This window comes from Somniosus microcephalus, chromosome 7 (assembly GCF_052327205.1).
Source record: "Somniosus microcephalus isolate GS21.2 chromosome 7, FLI_Smic_1.0, whole genome shotgun sequence".
Taxonomy (NCBI): Eukaryota; Metazoa; Chordata; class Chondrichthyes; order Squaliformes; family Somniosidae; genus Somniosus; species Somniosus microcephalus.
The window spans coordinates 207,817,785-207,840,153 of NC_140993.1; the positions used below are offsets into that span (position 1 = coordinate 207,817,785).

Consider the following 22,369-nt stretch of genomic DNA (forward strand, 5'->3'; position numbering starts at 1 on the left):
TAACGGGCTCTCGACCGGTAAACCTTAGAAAAGTGGCCTTTCTTACTGCAATGATTGCAGGTTGCGTTACGAGCAGGACAAAATTTCCTATAGTGGAATGCACCTCCACAGAAGAAACACTTCCTTTCAGATTGCCAAGATGCTGCTAGGGCAGGGTGGAGGCTTCTAGGGTAGGGTTGTCATCAGCTAGGTTAGAGTCATCAGTGAGGGCTTCCACCCGAGGCCTATTAAAGGAGTCACTAATAGTGATAGCAGCAGCCTGTGCACGTGGTAAAAATATAGGTATCTGCATTCCTCTTTGCTAAGTCCAGAGAATATGCCTGGTCATAGGCAGCCTGTAACTCGAGGGTTTTATTCTCCAACAGACGCTGGCATATGAAGGGAGATGCAATCCCATTAATAAAGGAATCACAAATGAATTCCTCCTGGTACTGCTCAGCTGTGACAGCTTTAAGATTACAATCCTTGCTGAGCCTGCGAAGCTTTTGAAAGAATTCGTCAAGTGATTCCCCGGGTTGTTGTCGAGTTGTGGCCAGTAGATGCCAAGCAAAAATTTCATTTGGGGGCCTTAACATATAGTCGCTGTAATATTAGGATAGCAGAGTCATAGTCTACACAGTCTTCAATATAGTCAAACACATGAGATACATAATTGGCAAGTATCTCTAATTTATCAGGAACACTCTCACCACACACCCCGAGGAAGTTGCTGAAGGTACGATGCCAGTGTTTCCATACCTTAGCAGCTGTACGTGAATTTGGGTCCAGGTCGAGACGGGCGGGTCCGAGTAGTTTGTCCATGATGGATCGATTACTTCGTCCGAGTTCCCTTCTACAGTTTGAGTCGTAGCCATCTGTTCCCAAGACCACTGAGCGTGGAGCAGGTCCAGTTGATTAAATTGATGTAAAAAGTCTACTGAGCGCTTGGTTTGAGTATAAAACAAGGCTTTAATCAACTGTTTCAAAACCATGAGATTTCTAGTTACATCACTAGTTCCTGGTTACAGAAACATCCTGAGCAAGCTGGGCCCACGCCTGAGTGTTTATACTCCTTGGATGGCGCCACCAGCTGGCCGCCCAGTGTTACTTCATGAGTCATGATGAGATTCGTGACACTTGGTTTGGGTTGAATAACCCACGTAGTGTTCTTCACCTATTTGTTTTTCTCAATCTATTGTGCAACAGCTGTTTTCATTGGAGCAGCATTGAATAACTTGAAGCTGAGTATAACGCTACCTCATTTATGTGGGCAGGAGGGCTATTACGCTGTGGGATGATTTCCCTGATTACATAAAATTCTTGTTTTCTTTGTATTTCTACTCTCTTTATTGCACTTCCATGTTTTAGTTTTATTGCATGTACAGAATCAAAAGCCACTTCAGTTGTTCAGTATAATCCTCCAAAGACTGGAGGAACTAGTGAAAGGTTTGGTACAAAGGAAATAAAGAGAAATGGGAATCATAAAAAGCAATTCTAGAGCAAAATAAGGTGGGTGTGTGGAATGAATATTTCTTGCTACATATTTTCATGAAATGTTACCTGAATTTTAATCTGCAATTTCATTCGCCACCTCTGCCTGGATCTTTGCAAACTATCCACAGTTGCGTGTTTATACATGATCCTGTAGATTCCATCCAAAAATACTGCTTTGTCATGGATGTTGAAATGTAAGCACAAAAAGGTTCTTGTGGCAGGAAAGGGTTCCCATGTTCTCTGGAATGGATTTGGCTAATTGTGCTTATTCTTGACATTCCTGAGATGGCTTTGCGTTGAGTGTAGTCATAAGATTGAAAAATAGATATGGAAGAGGAAGGCCATTTGCCCATCCAAGTCACCCATCCAGAATGAGCATGCAGTTCTCTTTCTCCCCCCCCCCCTCCCCAGCTTCCAGTTGTTAAATGATTCCAAGGATTTTTTTTTCTCTTACTTTACCTGACTGGCCTTTCAATCTTCATCATTATTACTCTTGAGTGAAGAATGTTTTGATAAGTCCTAAATTTGCCTTGCAGTAATTTGAAACTCTTGATTTCATCTGAAGTAATGTTCTGGTCTTTGTTTACTATTTTCTGACCAACATTCATCGACCTGAAGATGTTAACCCTAGCTTCCTCTCGACAGATGTTGTCTGACTTGCCAATCATTTCCTGTTTTATTTCATATTTGTAGCATCTACAGTACTTTGCTTTTTGTTATTATCTTCTGTCCCTTCCATTTCCCCCCCTCCTGGTTGCTGCTCCAAGGCTGGAAAAAAACCAATTTTCTTAAGGCTTTCCTCATTACTGCCTTCTGACATTAAAAATCAGTCTCGTGCTTCATCTCTGCACTGTCTTGTGTGTCCTGGGAAAGTTTTTCAGTATATGTGAAGTTGCTGTACTTGTTCTCAGATCAATGGTAGTGCAGTGTTCTATGACATTGGCTTCCAGTTCAGAATATGCCCACTGTGTTCTAAGTTTGTTCTTGATTCTTGTTTTAGGTGGAAAATTGCTATCTACCAAATTTCACATTTTGGTGATCCATCTCCATTCATAAAATGGCAGCAAACAAGACCAAAGGCCAGAATTCCTTGGCTCTCCACAAAGTGATTATGGTTGGTAGTGGTGGTGTGGGGAAATCTGCCTTAACGCTGCAATTCATGTATGATGAGGTAAGAATATTTGTCGTGTGCTATGTTTTCTCTAATAACAGGATAATTTGAATTCTTAATAAATTATACAATTCACATAACTAAGTTTTTTGCAGATTTGTCTCCTCTGGGAATCCATATCCAGAAATAAATGAATGAGGCTGTATTTCATTAATAGAACCAGGAAACATTTAAAATAGTCCAGCAGTCAGAATAAAATTTAAACCTTTTATTACGCAGGTGTAATTCTATTCCAGGTTAGAGGAATTGATGTATTGTTTAATCTGGCTGCCCCATCTGTGTTTTACTGGAAGGAATTGCAATGAAGATGACACATTGTAATGTGTTTGCAAACTTCATATTGTGGAGCGATTGCATCAGAATAATTAAATTAAATGATTGGGATTATGTTATCTACAAAATGTGTATTTAAATATTGCTCAGACTCCTCCACTCTACTCTAATTTTGTAATCATTCTTGGGATGAGTGTGTTCTAGCAAGGCTGGATTTATTGCCCGGTCCTCGTTGCCCTGAGAAGGTGTTGGTGAGCCACTTTGAGCGCTGCAAACTGCTGCCAAGCACAACAGCAACCACATTGGGTGAAGGTGCTTCCAGTACTGCTGTTATTCTTGGTAGTGGTTTGATATAACTGAGTAGCTTGCTAGGTCACCTAAGAGGGCAGTTAAGAATCAACCACGTTGGTTTGGGACTGGAGCAAACCGGGTAAGGATGGCAGGTTTCCTTTCCTAAAGGATATTGGTTAACCAGTTGGGTTTTTGTGACAGTCCAACAGCTTCATGGTCACTTACTGATCCACTTCTTTTATTTCCAGATTTTTCAAAACTGAATTCTAATTTTCAAACTGTCGTTTCAACTCTCCTGTCCAATCCCAACCCATTCGTTCATTGTCACTGTCCAGCTACTATGTTGTTATAAGACACTTTGTTGCCAACCTAGTCTTTAGTTCTTTCTATATGTGCCTATGGCTTCCATCTGCTCCAGCCTATTGCAGCATCTATCACTCGTTGGCCCAAATTAGTAATAGCAACTGCTTCATTCCCCCTCTTCTGGCGCACCCTGCTCTACAGGTGTAAACTACTCCTAGGCATCTCCACAATCTTTCCTATACTTCACCTGTCTCCTCCCCCCAGCCCCCTTCAGTGAGATGCCATTACTGGTCAACTGTGATTACCTTATAAAATGTCCACTCCTTTGCAAGTAAATTGTCCACTCCTTTGCAAGTAAATTGCCCCTAAACAGCTTGCTTTTTACTATCTCAACACCTTTCTTTCAAGCTACCCATTACATCACGCCCACAGTGACATTCCTGCCAAAAATCTCCCTATTTTCCTTGCTTGATCCTTGAACTGTGCACCCTCCGAGGTCTGCGTCATTTGCTGATTATTTTTTTTTTCCACTTTCTCTTTACCCCTTCCCCTCTTCCAACCACAGCCCCTCAATTAACAACTTCCATCCCTGGAAGAAGGCACTACTTTCCTCCCCCCTCCATGTAAATTCCTGCTGCATCCTCCTTGGACTTCTTGACACTTTTGTCTTTACTCGATCTTGCCCTGCACATAATCCATACCACTGATGAGCATCCCCTCAAGTGGGGATGTTTGCTGACGATTGCAGTGTTCAGTTACATTTGCAACTCCTTAGATAATGAAGTAGTCCATGTCTGAATGCAGCAAGACCTGGACAACATTCAGGCTTAGGCTGATGTGTGGTGCGAATGTTAGTTGCCACTTAAGTGCCAGGCAATGACCATCTACAACAAGAGAAAGTCTAACCACCTCCCCATGACATTCAATGGCATTACCATCACCAAATCCCCCACCATCAACATCCTGGGGGTCCCCATTGACCAGAAACTTAATCGGACCAGCCACCCACATGTGGCAACAAGAGCAGGTCAGAGGCTAGATATTCTGCGGCGAGTGTCTCACCACCTGACTCCCCCAAAGCCTATCGACCACCTACAAGGCACAAGTCAGGAGTGTGATGGAATACTCTCCACTTGCCTGGTTGAATGCAGCTCCATCAATACTCAAGAATCTCTGCACCATCCAGGACAAAACAGCCCGCTTGATTGGTGTTGAGTCTGTATGTTCCAGTTAGGTTTAGGATCAATCACTGGACACAGACAACAAGAATAACTTTTAACAGGTCTTTACTATTCGAAGGTCAGGGCTGAACTGCCCAGCAAATCCTTGCACAACACTTATATACCGGTGTGGTCACCACCGGTATTACAGTATTACAGTATACAGCAGCCAAGAGAAAGTAGTACATCTCTTAAGGTAGTTCTCTTAAGGTGGAACAATCCTCCCTTTTTAGCTTAACAGTTATATCCCCATTTAACATAACAATAACATATATATATATATATATATATATATATATATATATATATATATATACAACTTCATGCAAAACAGTTCAAAGATTCAGTCTCTGAGGAGGCCTCCTGATTCGAGTTGGATAACGCCTTTCCGGGGTCTCTGATTCTCGTTGCTGGGGTGACTCATCTAGTTGGTCTCTTATGGATTGGACATCATCAGGTACATTCACTTCTGAGGTAGATGCTTCAGGTTCACTAACTTCTTTCACGGTTGTCTCTGCCGTAACCATGGGTTCGACCCTTGTTCTCGATTCTACCAGTTGGTCAGCATGACGCCGTATTACATTTTCACCAATATCTACCGTGTACATCAGGGGTCCTTGTAGGGCCTGAATTGTTCCAGATTGCCATTTCTCGTTTTTATAGTCCCGGGCTAACACTGGTTGTCCTATTTCGAAACTCCGAGTGGTCTTGTTATTTATATGCTGGAACTGTTTGTTTTCAACTTCCCTCCGCACATTTGGTTTTAACAAGTCCAACCTGGACCGCAACCTCCTGTTGTAGAATATCATGGCAGGACTTTGGTTTGTCACTGCATGAGTGGCATTTCGATATGCCAGTAGGAATTTGTCCACCTTGTGTTGTAGTGGAATCTGATCTTCGCTCATGGCCTTTATTGCTTTTTTAAACGTTTGTACAAATCTCTCGGCCAACCCGTTTGTAGCCGGATGATATGGGGCAGAGGTATAATGTTTCACCCCATTCTTCTTCATGAATCCCTGGAATTCTTCTGACATGAACTGCGGTCCGTTGTCTGAACATATTTGTTCTGGCAATCCATTTCTCGCAAATATCGTTCTTAACACCGCGATCGTCTTTTCCGAGGTAGTGGTAGTCATCTTAATCACTTCTGGCCATTTAGAATGTGCGTCCACCGCAATTAAAAACATGGAGTCCATGAACGGACCAGCAAAGTCAATATGTACACGTTGCCATGGGGTTGAAGGCCATTCCCATGGATGCAGCGGTGCAATCGGAGGTGCATTTTGCACTTTTTGGCACCCTGAGCAGCTTTTCGTCAGCTCCTCTATCTGTTGGTCGATACCCGGCCACCACACATAAGCCCTAGCAAGGCTTTTCATCTTGACTCCCCCCAGATGACCTTCATGCAGTTCCTTTTAGAATTCTCTCTCTCTTAACTTAGGAGGAATAATCACCCTTGTTCCATACATCAATGTTCCTTGACAGACGGACAGCTGTTCTCGTCTTGCTGAGAATGCCAGTAACAGTGGATCACCATGTGCTGGTCATCCCTTCACTGTCACTTCGTAGACCCTGGACAGTGTCGGGTCGTTCCTGGTTTCTCTTTCAATACTTGCATTGGTGACTGGTAAACATTCGATGATGGTCAACCGTCGGTGCCTCCTCCTCTGTAGGTAGTGGCAGGCGCGACAGCCCATCAGCATTACCATGCTGCTTTGTACCTTTGAATTCGATCTGATATTGATGTGCCCCTAGGAAAAGGGACCATCTCTGGAGTCTCTGCTGTCATCACCGAAACACCCTTCTTAGGGTTAAAATGGATACCAACGGCTGGTGGTCTGTCAGAAGCGTAAACTTTTGGCCCTGCAGGTAATGATTAAACTTCTTTACTCCCCACACAAGGCTGAGAGCCTCCCTATCTATCTGAGCATAATTGCGCTCAGCGGAGGTCAATGATCTGGATGCGAACGCAACTGGCCTCTCCTGGCCATTTGGCAACTTGTGTGAGAGTACTGCCCCAATACCATATGGAGAAGCATCACAAGCCAAACGAATAGGCAGCGTTGGGTTGAAGTGAGCCAACACTTCCTCTGAGGTGATCAATGCCTTGCTTTTGCGAAAGGCCCTCTTACAGTCCTCGCTCCACTTCCATGGTACTCCCTTCTGCAAAAGAGCGTTCAGTGGGTGCAGCACCGTGGATAAATTTGGCAAAAACTTATGGTAATAGTTAATCAACCCTAGAAACGACCTCAATTGGGATACATTATCCGGAGCGGGAGCCTTCACAACAGCTTCAATCTTGTCAGGAGACTTATGAAGCCCCTCCTGGTCAATGACATGACCACAGTACGAGATCCGCTTCTGAAAGAATTCACATTTCTGGCGATTAACTCGAAGACCATATTCTTTCAATCTGGTGAGCATCAGTTCCAAGTTTGCAAGGTGTTCCTCGTCATCATCTCCTGTAATCAGAATATCGTCCAGGTAACATTGTGTACCTGGAATTCCCTGTAATACCTGCTCCATGGCCCTCTGCCAAATTGCTGGAGCCGATGCCACTCCAAAAACCAGTCTATTATACTGGTACAAGCCTCTATGCGTGTTGATCGTGAGATACTGGCGTGACTCTTCCTCAACTTCCATCTGTAAGTACGCCTGCGCCAGGTCTATCTTGAAGTGTTTCCCGCCAGACAATGAAGCGAAGATATCCTCAATCCGTGGAAGCGGATACTGCACCGTGTGAAGCACCGGATTAACAGTGATCTTGAAATCACCACAGATGCGAACCTTCCCCGGTTCCCCCGGCTTGTTGCTCGATGAACGCTTCATGACTGGGACAATGGGCGTGGCCCACTCCAGTCTACCTTAGACAGTACTCCTGAACGTTCTAGCCCTTCCAGCTCAGCTTCCACAGCAGGTCGTATCGCATAAGGTACCGGTCTGGCTTTGAAAAATTTCGGGTTTGCATGTTCTTCAATCTTGATGTTTGCCGTAATTCCTCTCCGTGTTCCCAGTCCTTGTTGGAACACCTCTTTAGCATCGTCCAATATTCTGGACAATCGTTTAGGTTTGACATCTTTTGTACCGGAATCTACCGTTAGTGCTTTTAAGGAATGCCAGTCCATATTTATTTTCCTAATCCACTCCCGTCCCAGTAGTGGTGGACCTCCCTCAGGTAGCACATATAAGTCCATTCCTCGGCTTTCTTTGCCCTTGTGGACCACCTTTACCTCTATCTTCCCGATGGGGTATACTCTTTGCCCCGTGTATGTTTTCAATACAATCTCCGTATCCCGTAGGGGAATATGTGGGAATAACCTTTTGTAATCTTTCTTATTCGTGACCGTCAATGCCGATCCAGTGTCCAATTCCATCTTCACTTGGACTCCTGCTATCTGAAGTGTGACCCAAATTGTTTGGAGGTCTGCTTCCTTACCAACATTGTGTACTCTTAGACTACCCATTACTGCTGGAGTCTGAATCTGACTTCTGTTCGTTCGAACTGTTCTCTGTCACCTTGTGTACCTTTCTGTACTTTTCCTGCGGTGACTTTTTGTTGCTGGTCTTCTTTCCTGACCGGCATACTTTAGCTATGTGACCAAGCCTGCCACATTTTCTGCATTCCTGATTTTTTGAACCAGCACTGGTTCTGATCGTGTGTTGTCTTTCCACAACGATAACATTTTACTGTACTCAAGACCATTTGATTGGTACAGAGTTCCGGTGACCGTAGCTGCATTTCCGCAGTGCCTCTTGCTGCGGCTTCTTGCGATGCTGCAATAGTGACAGCTTTATCAAGCGTAAGATCATTCTCTTCAAGCAGTCGCTTTTGTGTTCCTTCTTTTAACAATCCACACACAAATTTATCTCTCAGCGCATCTGCTAGCCCTGTCCCAAACTGACAGTACTTCGATAGCTTACGTAGTTCAATTAAAAATTCAGCGTTGCTTTCGTCTTTCAACTGCGTTCTTTTGTAAAATTTAAATCGTTCCGCTATCATCAGCAGCGTGGGGTTTAAATGATTTTTCAGGACAGTAACAATATTCGCAAAGGTCTGATCCGCCGGTTTAATTGGTGATAGAAGGTGCTTCAATAGCCCGTATGTCTTCGCCCCCATTGAGCTTAATAAGGTTAATGCTTTCTCATCATCTGGTACCTTATTTGCTTTACAATAAACTTCCATACGTTCTACATACGTGGTCCAATCTTCGACATCACTATTAAAGGTATTAATGCTCCCATGTTTAGGCATCCTTGGAAGTTTAAAAAAAATTTTTTTTTTTTTTTTTAAATTGCGGCTTCCCGCGCTTGTCTTCTTCCCCCGCCTACTAAAATGGCGGCTTCCCACGCTTGGCGGTCTTTCCCGCGCTCGTCTTCTTCCCCCGCCGACTACAATGGCACCTCCCAAATCCATGACCTCTACCACCAAGAAGGACAATGGTAGCAAGCACATGGGAACACCACCACCTTCAAGCTTCCCTCCAAGTCGCACACCACCCTGACTTGGATATCTATCGCCATTCCTTCATTGTCGCTGGGTCAAAATCCTGTAACACTCTACTTAGCACTGTGGGAATACCTTCACCACATGGACTGCAGCAGTTCAAGAAGGCCGCTTACCACCACCTTCTTGAGGGCAATTGGGGATAGGCAATAAATGTTGGCTTTGCCAGCAAGGCCCACTTCCAGTGAATTAATAAAAAAAATCTTACTATCACACAAGGCCTTGCTATCCCCAAAATATACTGAGGCAATTTTTAAACATTTCCCCTGGCATCCATATTTCTCTTTCACCCCCAATCTTTTTATCATTACTCTGCCCCTGGAATAAAAGCTACCTCTTAATTTCCTCTCCAGCTCACTTTCCAACTGCCTCTCGTCTGGCCCACTATCTGCCAGAATGACACTGCCTCTGTCAACTTGCTCAACAATTCCCTTGTTTCTGTTTCACATTTGTGCCCACAAGATTCCTAATGGTCTGCCATACCTGCTCCTCAATTACAATCCACTTTCACGTCCTCAACCTTGGGCCGCAGGCTCCAGTGCACACTTTTGGCCTGGTTGTCCACTGCCAAATCTGACTCAACCATCTGAATATGTACTGCCTTCCCCATCTACAGCCAAATCATCCTGTTACTCCTGGAAAGCAGTGGAAATTTCAAATACTTTTTTTTCCTCTCTACCAACTGCCTTCTTTGAGCCTCCTACTCTGCACCCTCCATCCTTTTCATCTCATGCCAACTGCAAGCTGAGGTGATCTGCTTGTCTTCCGCGGCCTCCTCCAGCCCCTCTTCCTTCCTGGTCACCCTAGATCACCACCATCACTGTTTCAACCCTACAATACAATACTTAGTTTCTTCCTTATCTCCACTCCAGCTCTCATTAGAATGCTCCTCTATAAGACAGAGTTGATGTTCCTTACCTGCCCTCCAGACTCTGCTTCTGACCTCCCGACTAGCTCTCCTCAGCCCAGTGCTAGTCAACCTAGTATAAATTATAGCTTTGCATTGAGTGCACATCAGTCATTGGCCAGATGCTAAATAATCTTGGGAGAAAGAAAATATAGTTTGAAACTTACACACAATATATTGACGATAGCAAAATACTGCAGATGCTGGAAATCCGAAATAACAACAGAAAATGCTGGAAAAACTCAGCAGGCCAGCAACATCCGTGGAGAGAAATTAGAGTCGACGTTTCGGGTCTAACCCTTTTTCAGTTTATAGTCTGTTGGATGTGTTTCCAAAACATAGGTTTCAATATTGTCTGGTTGGTGTGATCTAATTTGTATAGTTTGAGCTGCAGGCACCCAAGAGCATCACTGAACAGCTTGTTTAGAAAAGGTTTTTGAGATGTAAAAAAATTTGAATTGGGATATCCTGTTAAGTTTAGAAATGCAGTTCATAAAACTGTACTAATGTGATTGGGGTAGGGATGTGTGTGTAACCAATGTTCATATGACGCTATCCCGAGCAAATAGATTTTCCCCCTTGTATAAACCGCTGATTCCTGTTCCATTTCATGCTGCTGAGCTGCAGTTAGACTGTGTTCAGTGCTTGACTAGTTTCAAAAGCCACCCTATTTTTTCTGTCGCACTCTCGGCCGCGCTCACTGTCAGCCTTGCGCACTCTCGCGAGACCCAATCTAGACTAAATAACTGACCTGTTCATAAAGGTTGTCAAATATACAGTGGAATGTTTTTTTTGGAAGAGGTGCAATGATTCATTTCAGCCACTAGTCAACAGGTGCTCAACCTGTTCCCAGCTTTCTGCCACTCTTGAACTGGTTGCTCAGAAATGCAACGGTTGTCCTCCCTTCCCACTTGACTGGCACTCATGGTTTTCCCCTGTACAAGCTGAATTTGTGAACTCCCTGAATTTAAAAACCCCATGTGTTAAACTCTTGTAGTGCAACGTAGTCTCAGTACTCAGTCCTGCAATCGTTTTAAAGTCAGTTTTTCTTGTGGGTGTTGTTTATTTCCCTTAAACATGTTTTCTTCCTTGAACTTGAGTTTTTTTTTCCCCTTTTTATTACTTCTGTTCCAAAAATCCATTCATTTGAAGCTAATTGAAAGAAAAGGCATACAATGTTGCAAAGATTAGTGGTAGGCCAGCGGATTGGGAATTTTTTATAAACCAGCAAAGGATGATTAAAAAAAATTATGAAGAGGGAGAAGATAGAGTATGAGAGTAGACTAGCAAATAATCTAAAAACAGAGAGCTTCTACAGGTATATAAAGAGGAAGAGCTAAAGTAAACGTTGGCCACTTAGAGGATGAGACTGAGGAAATTAATAATGAGAAATGGTAGCGACTCAACAATTATTTTGGATCGGTCTTCATGGTAAAAGACACTAAAAACATCCCAATAATAATAGATAATCAAGGGGCTATAGGGAGGGAGGAACTTAGAAACATAGAAGATAGGAGCAGGAGTAGGCCATTCGGCCCCTCGAGCCTGTTCTGCCATTTATTGAGATCATGGCTGATCATCCAAATTCAGTAGCCTGTCCCTGCTTTCTCCCCATATCCCTTGATCCCTTTAGCCTTAAGAAATATATCTAACTCCTTCTTGAATATATTTAACTAGCTGGGGGGAGCCCGGCTTTGCCAGGGCTGTTTTGGGCCGGGCGGTTTAAATCGAGTGCGAGGCTTTGGGGCCCTGTCTGTGTCCCTCTCTCAATCTGCTGCCGGGCAACATTTCTACCTTTTTAATACCATGAAAGTGAAAGTACCTATAAAACGTTTTTGGTAAATCTTATGTTATTTTTAAAAGAGATACTAACTTTTTCAAAGCTGGATCAGCAGAGTAGTTTGAGCTGGAAGCTGAAGTAATGGCAGTGAAACAATGGCTGCCAGATCACTGAGATGAAAACGATTAGTCCCGCCCACACACACACACAGTCCCATCAGGGGACTGTACTGTAGGATTGGTCAATCGTGACGGCACAGGATTGGTCGAACCTTGATGTCAGTCAATCAATGCTAAGTAGCAGATAATGAGTTTAATTTTGAAGGTTTTTTGCATAAGGCGCGAACAATTTTTGTCCGACCGAAAAGTAAATACGCTTACGACCGTCCCGGAACCGTAAGCTTTCTTTGGAGGTAACGCGCGCGTAGGTACGCTCTATAACTTTCGAGCGCATAGCCGGACAGACGCACACCCGAGGACAGAAGGACAGACAGACAGATAGACAGAAGTATCCATTTATATAGATGAATGAATTGGCCTCAACTGCCTTCTGTGGTAGAGAATTCCACAGGTTCACCACTCTCTGGGTGAAGAAATTCCTCTTCATCTCAATCGTAAATGGCTTACCCTTAGACTGTGACCCCTGGTTCTGGACTCTCCCACCATCGGGAACATCCTTCCTGCATCTAGTCTGTCTAATCCTGTTAGAATTTTATAAGTTTCAATGAGATCCCCTCTCATTTTTCTAAACTCCAGCGAATATAAGCCTAATCGACCCAATCTCTCCTCGTGCGTCATTCCTGCCATCCCAGGTATCAGTCTGGTGAATCTTCGCTGCACTCTCTCCGTGGCAAGAACATCCTCAGATAATGCGACCAAAACTGCACACAATACTCGGTGTGGTCTCACCAAGGCCCTGTACAACTGCAGCAAGACATCCTTGCTCCTGTACTCTAATCCTCCCGCTATGAAGGCCGCTATGAAGATACCATTTGCCTTCTTAACCGCCTGCTGCACCTGCATGCTTACCTTCAGCGACTGGTGCACGAGGACACCCAGATCTTGTTGCACTTCCCCTTTTCCCAATCTATTGCCGTTCAGATAATCTGTCTTCCTGTTTTTGCCACCGAAGTGGATAACCTCTCATTTATCCACATTATACTGCATCTGCCCAATCACCCAACCTGTCCAAATCATACTGGAGTTTCTCTGCATCCTCCTCACAGCACACACGCCAACCCAGCTTTGTGCCGTCTGCAAACTTGGAGATATTACATCTAGTTCCCTCGTCTAGATCATTAATATATATTGTGAATAGCTGGGGTCCTAGCATCGACCCCTGCGGTACCCCACTAGTCACTGCCTGCCACTCGGAAAAAGACCTGTTTATTCCAACTCTTTGCTTCCTGTCTGCCAACCAGTTCTCTATCCAAGACAGACCCCCCAATCCCATGTGCTTTAACTTTGCACGCTAATCTCTTATGCGGGACCTTATCAAAAGCCTTCTGAAAGTCCAAATACACCACATCCACTGGTTCTCCCTTATCTATACCAGTTACATCCTCAAAAAATTCCAATAGATTAGTCAAGCATGATTTACCTTTTGCAAATCCATGTTGACTTTGTCTGATCCTGTCACTGTTTTCCAAGTGCTCTGCTATTACATCTTTTATAATGGACTCTAGCATTTTCCCCACTACCGATGTCGGGCATACCAGTCTATAATTCTCCATTTTCTCTCTTCCACCTTTTTTAAATAGTGGGGTTACATTAGCTATCCTCCAATCCATGGGAACTGTTCCAGAGTCTACAGAATTTTGGAAGATGACCAGCAATGCATCTACTATTTCTAGGGCCACTTCCTTAAGTACCCTAGGATGTAGATTATCAGGCCTTGGGGATTTATTGGCCTTCAATCCCATCAATTTCCCTAACCCCATTTCCCTACAAATACTGATTTCATTCAATTCCTCCCTCTCATTAGACCCCATGTTCCTTGACATCTCTGGGAGGTTATGTGTGTCCTCCTTTGTGAATACAGAACCAAAGTTTGTATTTAATTGGTCTTCCATTTCTTTGTTCCCCATTAAAACAAGCTCTATCACTAGAGAAAAAGTACTAGGCAAACTAATGGGGCTAAAGGCTGACAAGTCCCCTGGACCTGATGGCCTGCATTCTAGGGTCTTAAATGAAGTGGCTGCAGAGATAGATGTGTTGGTTGTAATCTACCAAAATTCCCTGGATTCTGGAGAGGTCCCAGTGGATTGGAAAACTGCAAATGACTATTCAAGAAAGGCAGGAGACAGAAAGCAGGAAACTATAGGCCAGTTAGCCTAGCATCTGTCATTGGGAAAATTCTGGAATCCATTATTAAGGAGGTAATAGCAGGACATTTAGAAAATCAGAAGACAATCAAGCAGAGTCAACATGGTTTTATGAAAGGGAAATAGTGTTTGGAAAATTTGCTAGAGTTCTTTGAGGATGTAACAAACAGGGTGAATAAAGGGGAACCAGTAGATGTAGTGTATTTGGAGTTCCAGAAAGCATAAAAGGTTACTGCACAAGATGAGAGCGCACGGGTTTTGGGGTAATGACATGGATAGGGGATTGGCTAACTAACAGAAAACAGAGTTGGGATAAATGGGTCATTTTCCGGTTGGCGATCAATAACTAGTGGGGCGCCACAGGGATCAGTGCTGGGGCCTCAACTATTTACAATCTATATTAATGACTTAGATGACGGCCGAGTGTACTGTAGCCAAGTTTGCTGCTGATACAAAGATTGTGAGGAGGACACAAGGAGTCTGCAGGGGGATATAGATAGGTTAAGTGAGTGGGCAAAAATTTGGCAGATTGAGTATAACGTGGGAAAATGTGAGGTTATCCACTTTGGAAGGAAGAATGAAAAACCGAATTATTATTTAAATAGAGCGCGACTACAAAATACTGCGGTACAAAGGGATCTGGGGGGTCCTAGTACATGAAACACAAAATGTTAGCGTGCAGGTACAGCAAGTATTTAGGAAGGCTAATGGAATGTTGGCCTTTATTGCAAGGGGGATGGAGTATAAAAGTAGGGAAGTTTTGATGTAACTGTACAGGGCGTTGGTGAGACTGCACCTGGAGTACTGCATGCAGTTTTGGTCTCCTTATTTAAGGAAGGATATACTTGCATTGGAGGCAGTGCAGAGAAGGTTCACTAGGTTGATTCCTGGGATGAAGGGGTTGTCTTATGAAGAAAGGTTGAGCAGGTTGGGCCTATACTCATTGGAGTTTAGAAGAATGAGAGGTGATCTTATTGAAACATCTAAGATTCTGAGGAGGATTGACAGGGTGGATGCTGAGAGTATGTTCCCCCTAGTGGGGGTATCTAGAATTAGGGGGCATAGTTTCAGAATAAGGGATCGTCCATTTAAGACAGAGATGAGGAGGAATTTGTTCTCGGAGGGTTGTGAATCTTTGGAATTCTCTACCCCAGCGAGCTGTGGAGGCGGAGTCATTGAATATACTCAAGGCGGAGATTGACAGATATTTGAACTACAGGGGAGTCGAGGGGTATGGGGAGAGAGCGGGAAAGTGGTGTTGAGGCCAAGATTGGATCAGCCATGATAATGGTGGAGCAGGCGCGAGGGGCCAATTGGCCTACTCCTGCTCCTTGTTCTTAATGAGTCTTCACGTGCTTATTTATGTAGATTCTTTTGTTGTAATACTTCAAAAGTGTGAGTTAGATTTTGGAGTGACATTTGTAGGCAAATGTATTGTTGGCCTTAACGGAATTTAAAAAAAATCTAAAATGCTGGTCTTTGGAGTTTGGGGAATAATCAGCAACAGAAACAAACCTCAAATTTCATTACTAGCAAATTAAATATCCAGACCAGGAAGCCTGTTATTGAAATGGTGGTTGTTCTTGTGGTTCACTTTCCAGTTTGTTGAGGATTACGAACCGACAAAAGCAGACAGTTACCGGAAGAAAGTGGTGCTGGATGGTGAGGAAGTCCAGATAGACATCCTGGATACCGCGGGCCAAGAAGATTATGCTGCTATCAGGGATAACTATTTTCGCAGTGGAGAAGGCTTCCTCTGCGTCTTCTCCATCACTGAACAAGAATCTTTTGCAGCTACAGCTGACTTCAGGTGAAATTTACAAACCACTATCAGAATGAATGTGTTGCATAACTAGTACTGTTGTACTTGGTGTTTTATTTTACTTCATTTTATAATGGTGATCACAACCTAGCAAGGGAGAAAGTTCATGCAAGGAAAATAGTTAAAATTCTTAACGTTCAGGTGGATTGCATGAATTGGTTCTTCCAACAAGTACATTATAATCCACATTTCAATTGTTTCCCCTCTGTACAAGGATGGGAGCACATAGCAGTTTGCCCTTGGAGATGAATACCTCCATTTATCCAAGATGTCAATGTTATATAACTTATGTTAGCACACTGTAGTATATTTAACTATAATCTTGATGCTTGGAAAGGGCTTCTTGCTCTAACCTTTGTATTACCCAGCATAGGGTAATACAAATCAGAGAAATGAACGAGTGGCTCAAAGACTGGTGTGGGAGAAATGGGTTTCGATTTGTGGGGCATTGGCACCAGTACTGGGATAAGAGGTAACTGTTCCGTTTCGACGGACTTCACTTTAACAATGCTGGGGCTAAAGTCCTGGCGAATCGAATAACTAGGGCTGTAGAGAGGGCTTTAAACTAAATAGTGGGTGGGGGCAGGGTCCAGGTGAGCGGGAATTTAAAAAGTCAATGAGAAAACAATAGAGCAGGATAGAGATGGGGGAAATAATAGCCAGAGTGTGACAGGAAGGGACAGAATGTTTAAAAATAAGAGTGCAACAGAAAATGGGGCCAAAACAAGGAGAAATGGTAAAAAGACAAAGTTAAAAGCTCTATATCTGAATGCACGCAGCATTCGTAACAAGGTAGATGAGTTGACGGCACAAATAGATACAAATGGGTGTGATCTGATCGCCATTACAGAGACGTGGTTGCAAGGTGATCAGGGCTGGGAACTGAATATTCCAGGTTATTTGACAATTCGGAAGGATAGACAGAAAGGAAAAGGAGGTGGGGTGGCTTTATTGGTAAAGGATGGGATCAATGCAGTGGTGAGAAGTGATATTGGCTCAGAAGATCAAGATGTAGAATCGGTTTGGGTGGAGATAAAAAAATAAAAGGGGAAAATGTCTCTGGTGGGCGTAGTCTACAGGCCCCCGAACAGTAGCAATACTGTTGGACAGAGTATAAATCAACAAATAATGGGGGCCTGTATATTTAAAAAAAAAAATAAATAAAAAAAATAAAAATAAAAAAAAATATGGTAATCATGGGTGATTTTAATCTCCACCAGGGAGCAGGCTATCCTGGTTCTGTGTAATGAGACAGAATTAATAAATGATCTTGTAGTTAAGGGTCCTCTAGGAAAAAGTTATCATAGCATGGTTGAATTTCAAATTCAGTTGGCGGGTGAGAAAGTTGTATCTTAAAGGCAATTACAATGGCATGCGGGCAGAGCTGGCTAAAGTGGACTGGAAAAATAAATTAAAAGGTAAGACAGTTGAAATGCAGTAGCTGACATTTAAGGAGATATTTTATAACTCGCAACAAAAATATATTCCAGTGAGAGATTTTAAGAGAAGGGTGCACTATCCGTGGCTAAATAAGGAAGTAAAGGATGGTATCAAATTGGAAAAAGTAGGCATACAGTGTTGCCAAGATTGGTAGGAGGTCAGAGAATTGGGAAATTTTTAAAAACCAGCAAAGGATGACTAAAAAAAATAATAGAGAAGAAATATTAAAACAGAAAGTAAGAGCTTCTACGGGTATATAAAAAGGAAGAGAGTAGCTAAAGTAAACGTTGGTCCCTTAGAGGATGAGAATGGGGAATGGGGAAATGGTAGAGACTCTGCAAATATTTTGTATCTGTCTTCATGGTAGAAGACACTAACAACATCCCAATAATGTATAATCAAGGGACTACAGGGAGGGGGGATCTGAAGACAATCACTATCACTAAGGAAATAGTACTTGGTAAAATAATGGGACTAAAAGACAAGTCCCCTGGACTAGATGGCCTGCATCCCAGGGTCTTAAAATAAGTGGCTGCTAGATTGTGGATGCATTGGTTGCAATATACCAAAATTCCCTGGACTCTGGAGAGGTCCCAGCGGATTGGAAACCGCAAATGTAACACCCCTATTTAAGAAAGGAGGGAGACAGAAAGCAGGGAACTATAGATCAGTTAGCCTAACATCAGTCGTTGGAAAAATGCTGGAGTCCTTCATTAAGGAAATGGTAGCAGGGCATTTTGAAAATTATAATGCAGTCAAGCAGAGTCAGCATGGTTTTATAAAAGGGAGATCCTGTTTAACAAATTTGCTGGAGTTCTTTGAGGATGTAACGAGCAGGGTGGACAAAGGTGAGCCAGTGGATGTGGTGTATTTGGATTTCCAGAAGGCATTCGATAAGGTGCCACATAAAAGGTTACTGCATAAGATAAGAGCTCACTGAGTTGGGGGTAATATATTGGCATGGATAGAGAATTGGCTAACTAACAAAGAGAGTCGGGTTAAATGAGTAATTTTCCGGTTGGCAAACGGTAACTAGTGGGGTGCCACAGGGATCGGTGCTGGGGCCTCAACTATTTACAATCTACATTAATGACTTGGATGAAGGGACTGAGTATAATGTTGCCAAGTTTGCGGATGATACAAAGATGGGTGGGAAAGCAAGTTGTGCAGAGGACTCAAAGAACCTGCAAAGGGATATAGACAGGCTAAGTGAGTGGGCAAACATTTGGCAGATGGAGTATAGTGTGGGAAAGTGCAAGGTTATACTCTTTTTGGCAGGAAAAATAAAAAAGCAAATTATTATTTAAATGGAGAGAGATTACAAAATGCTACAATTCAGAGGGACCTGGGAGTCCTTGTGCATGAAACACACAAAATTAGCATGCAGGTACAGCAAGTAATCAAAAAGGCAAATGGAATGTTGGCCTTTATTGCAAGGGGGTTGGAGTATAAAAGCAGGGAAGTCCTGCTACAACTGTACAGGGTATTGGTGAGACCACACCTCGAGTACTGCGTACAGTTTCGCTCTCCTCATTTAAGGAAGGATATGCAGGTAGACTATCCTTTATCCGAACTACCGAAAACCTCTAAAAACCGAAAGTTTTTTCGTTCAGCGTAAGTCGTGCGCACGACATGACCAGAGTGGCGCACGACTTACGCTGAGCAGGGCAGAGGGTCACAGAGTTCCCTCCTGGGTAGGAGATTGCAGGCTGAGCCGGGCAGTGTGAAGGAGTGAACCCGACAATACAGCGGCCCGTCCGACATTCTTTTCTCTCCCCCGCCCACCCCACCCCACCCCACCCGACCTGTCCGATATTCTTTTCTCCCCCCTGACCCGACCCCCGACCCGTCCGATATTCTTTTCTCCCCCCGCTGACCCCGACAAATTTCCCAATACCTTCTGAAATCCGAAAACCGAAACTCAGCTGGTCCCAAGGTTTTCGGATAAAAGATAGTCTACCTGTACTTGCGTTGGAGGCAGTTGAGAGAAGGTTCACACGGTTGATTCCTGAGATGAGGGGGTTGACTTATGATGAAAGGTTGAGCCTTAGAATTTAGAAGAATAAGAGATGATATTGAAACATAAGATACTGAGGGGGCTGTACAAGGTAGATGCAGAGAGGATGTTTCCCCTTGTGGGGAAGTCTAGAACTCGAGGGCATAGATTCAGAATAAAGGGTTGCCCTTTTAGAACTGAGATGAGAAGGAATTTCTTCTGAGGGTCGTAAATCTGTGAAATTCTTTGCCCCAGTGAGCCGTGGAGGCTGGGTCATTAAATACATTTAAGATGGAGATAGACAGATTTTTGCAAGATAAGGGAGTGAAGAGTTATGGGGAACGGGCAGGGAAGTGGCTTTGAGCCCAAGATAAGCCATGATCTTACTGAATAGCAGAGCAGGCTCGAGGGGCCAAGTGGTCTATTCCTGCTCCTATTATGTTCTTGTAGGTTTTTTGAACTTTTTGCCCTTGCCTCAGCTCATCTACTGCCAAAACCCTCAATAATGCCTTTGTTACCTCTAGACCAATGTTCTTGCTAATTTTGTTCGGGTGCGCGGCCCCTTTTATGGGCTCTGCGGCCCATTCAAATTTCCGCATGTGCGGTTTCTCCATTTAAAAGCCACTGAGCGGCCTGCACCGGACCTCCAAACCGCTGTGCAGCTTAACAGGCGCATTGCTCTAGACTTGACTATTCCAACACACTCCTGGCCGGCCTCCCTAGTTCTACCCTCCATAAACTTGAGGTCATCCAAAACTTTACCGCCTGTGTCTAAACTCGTCCATCTCCCCTGTGCTCGCTGACCTTCACTGTCTCCCGGTCCAACAACGCCACAATCTAAAAATCCTTATCCTTGTTTTCAAATCCCGCCATGACGTCACCCCTCCCTATTTCTGTAATCACCTTCAGCCCTACAAGCTTTCAAGATCTCTGTGCTCTTCCACTTCAGACCTCTTGCGCATCCCTGATTTTAATCGCTTCCCCATTGGCAACCGTGCTTTCAGCTGCCTTGGCTCCAAGCTCTGGAATTTCCTCCCTAAACGGTGGCATAGTGGTTAGCACTGTTGCCTCACAGCGCCAGGGACCCGGGTTCGAATCCGGCCTCTGGTAACTGTCTGTGTGGAGTTTGCACATTCTCCCCATGTTTGCGTGGGTTTCCTCCCACAGTCCAAAGATGTGTGGGTTAGGTTGATTGGCCATGATAAATTGACCATTAGTGTTAGGGGGATTAAAATATGTGGGGTTACGGGGATAGGGTGGGATATGTGTCGGTGCAGGCTCGATGGGCCAAAATGGCCTCTATCTGCACTGTGGGGTTTCTGTGATTCTGTGATAAACCTCTCCACCACTCTACCTCTCTCTTCTCCTTCAAGATGCTCCTTAAAACCTACCTCTTTGACCAAGCTTTTGGTCATCTGTCCTGGTATCTCCTTCTGTGGCTCGGTGTCAAAAATGTCTTTATTGATATCTCTCTCTTTAACCATGGGATGTTTTGTTGTGTTAAATGCACCTTATAAATGCAAGTTGTTGTTGTTCCAAGTGGGCAGTTGATAACCCCAATCATTGGCTTCAGTTCTGTATATTGTATCCTCGGGCTGTACTGGGAACAAAGCCATCTAATGTGTAATAAAAACAGAAAATGCTGGAGATACTCAGCAGGTCAGACAACTCTGTTTCTCTCTTCACAGATGCTAACGTTTCCGGTCGATGACCTTTCATCAGAACTGGATCTGATGAAAGGTCTAAACACAATGATATAGAATTAATTGGTGCCTGAGTGGACTAAGTGATATACAAAGTCGACGCGTACCCAACTTAACTCTCTGCTTTAAATAAACCGGACACGGACACCAAGCAAAGGAGAACAGCATTTATTATACTACAGAGCTCTGGGAGAAGCGCTAACACCTTATGGATGTGATCGCCAAACTTCTCAATTTTGCAATAGCAGCCGTGCTCCTTTTATACCATTTAAAAACAGGAAAGATGCCATATTACATTTGACCAATCGGGCACTTTAGCATTCTTTAACTTTGGCCAATCCGATAGAATGTGATTAAGGGCTGCTAAGCTATCAAAAACAAGTTGATCATTATTATACCGTTAGCAAACAACTTAATTATATTACTGTTCTGTGCAAGTGACATCACACGTTTGGTGTAAGCAGATCAAGTCAGCTGCCTGTTGTGCCAGTGTCTGCAAAATGTTAATGAATGTCCAGAATTTCAGCAGGCACTACGGTGCCATTTTAAAATTTCCTCCAACAGCCCTCCTTTTGGTCCTGGAGCACGATCCTCTTGCTCCCAGATGACCATCGTTCTTCGTTTCTTCACAGGGTTGGTTTACAACCACTGACTCGTCTTGAGAACCGGCCGTTCCGGCCACGTCATCATACGTTTCTTCTTCACCCATATTTCTGGGCAGGAGGTCGGTGTATTCTTTGACAGAAGCTACTGGCAGCACAGCTTTCACAGCAGTTTGACAGCACATTTTAATGATACGCAATGCACAGCACAGCAGTATACATATCACAACCATGATCAATATCATTTGCACTAGCCACGCACCCCAGCCTGATCCTCCCAGTAACCAATCAAACCATCTGCCTCCAATATTGGATTGATGGAGCAAAGCTACTTGTTTTTGAATATGGTCTGCTAAGTTGGTAATATTTTCAGAACTGTCTGGGATGTATGTACAGCATTCTGCTCCGATCATGGCACATGTACCTCCCTGTGCAGCTAGTAGGTAATCTAGTGCCATTCTATTTTGTAGGGCGACAGTTCTTAGGGCTACCATTTCGGCACTCCTCTCTCTCAGGGATTCAGCCGTGTCATTGGCTACTCCCTCAATTATGGTTGCCAAT

General features: G+C 43.7%; 2 protein-coding genes across 6 annotated transcripts in view; one reads left to right on the forward strand and one right to left on the reverse strand.

Annotated features, from left to right (window-relative positions):
- LOC147115098 (ras-related protein Ral-A) overlaps positions 1-22,369 on the forward strand; it is a 520,495-nt gene that overhangs the window by 482,254 nt on the left and 15,872 nt on the right. For all 4 annotated transcript variants that reach the window (XM_085993388.1, XM_085993389.1, XM_085993391.1 and 1 more), the window contains exons 2-3: positions 2,474-2,644; positions 15,847-16,055. In XM_085993388.1, coding sequence (XP_085849514.1) covers positions 2,531-2,644; positions 15,847-16,055 — 323 coding nt within the window. In that variant the 5' untranslated portion in view covers positions 2,474-2,530. The remainder of the gene's footprint in view (positions 1-2,473; positions 2,645-15,846; positions 16,056-22,369) is intronic.
- Positions 1-22,369, reverse strand: part of LOC147115101 (oxidation resistance protein 1-like) — a 1,180,356-nt gene that overhangs the window by 98,858 nt on the left and 1,059,129 nt on the right. The window lies entirely within an intron of this gene.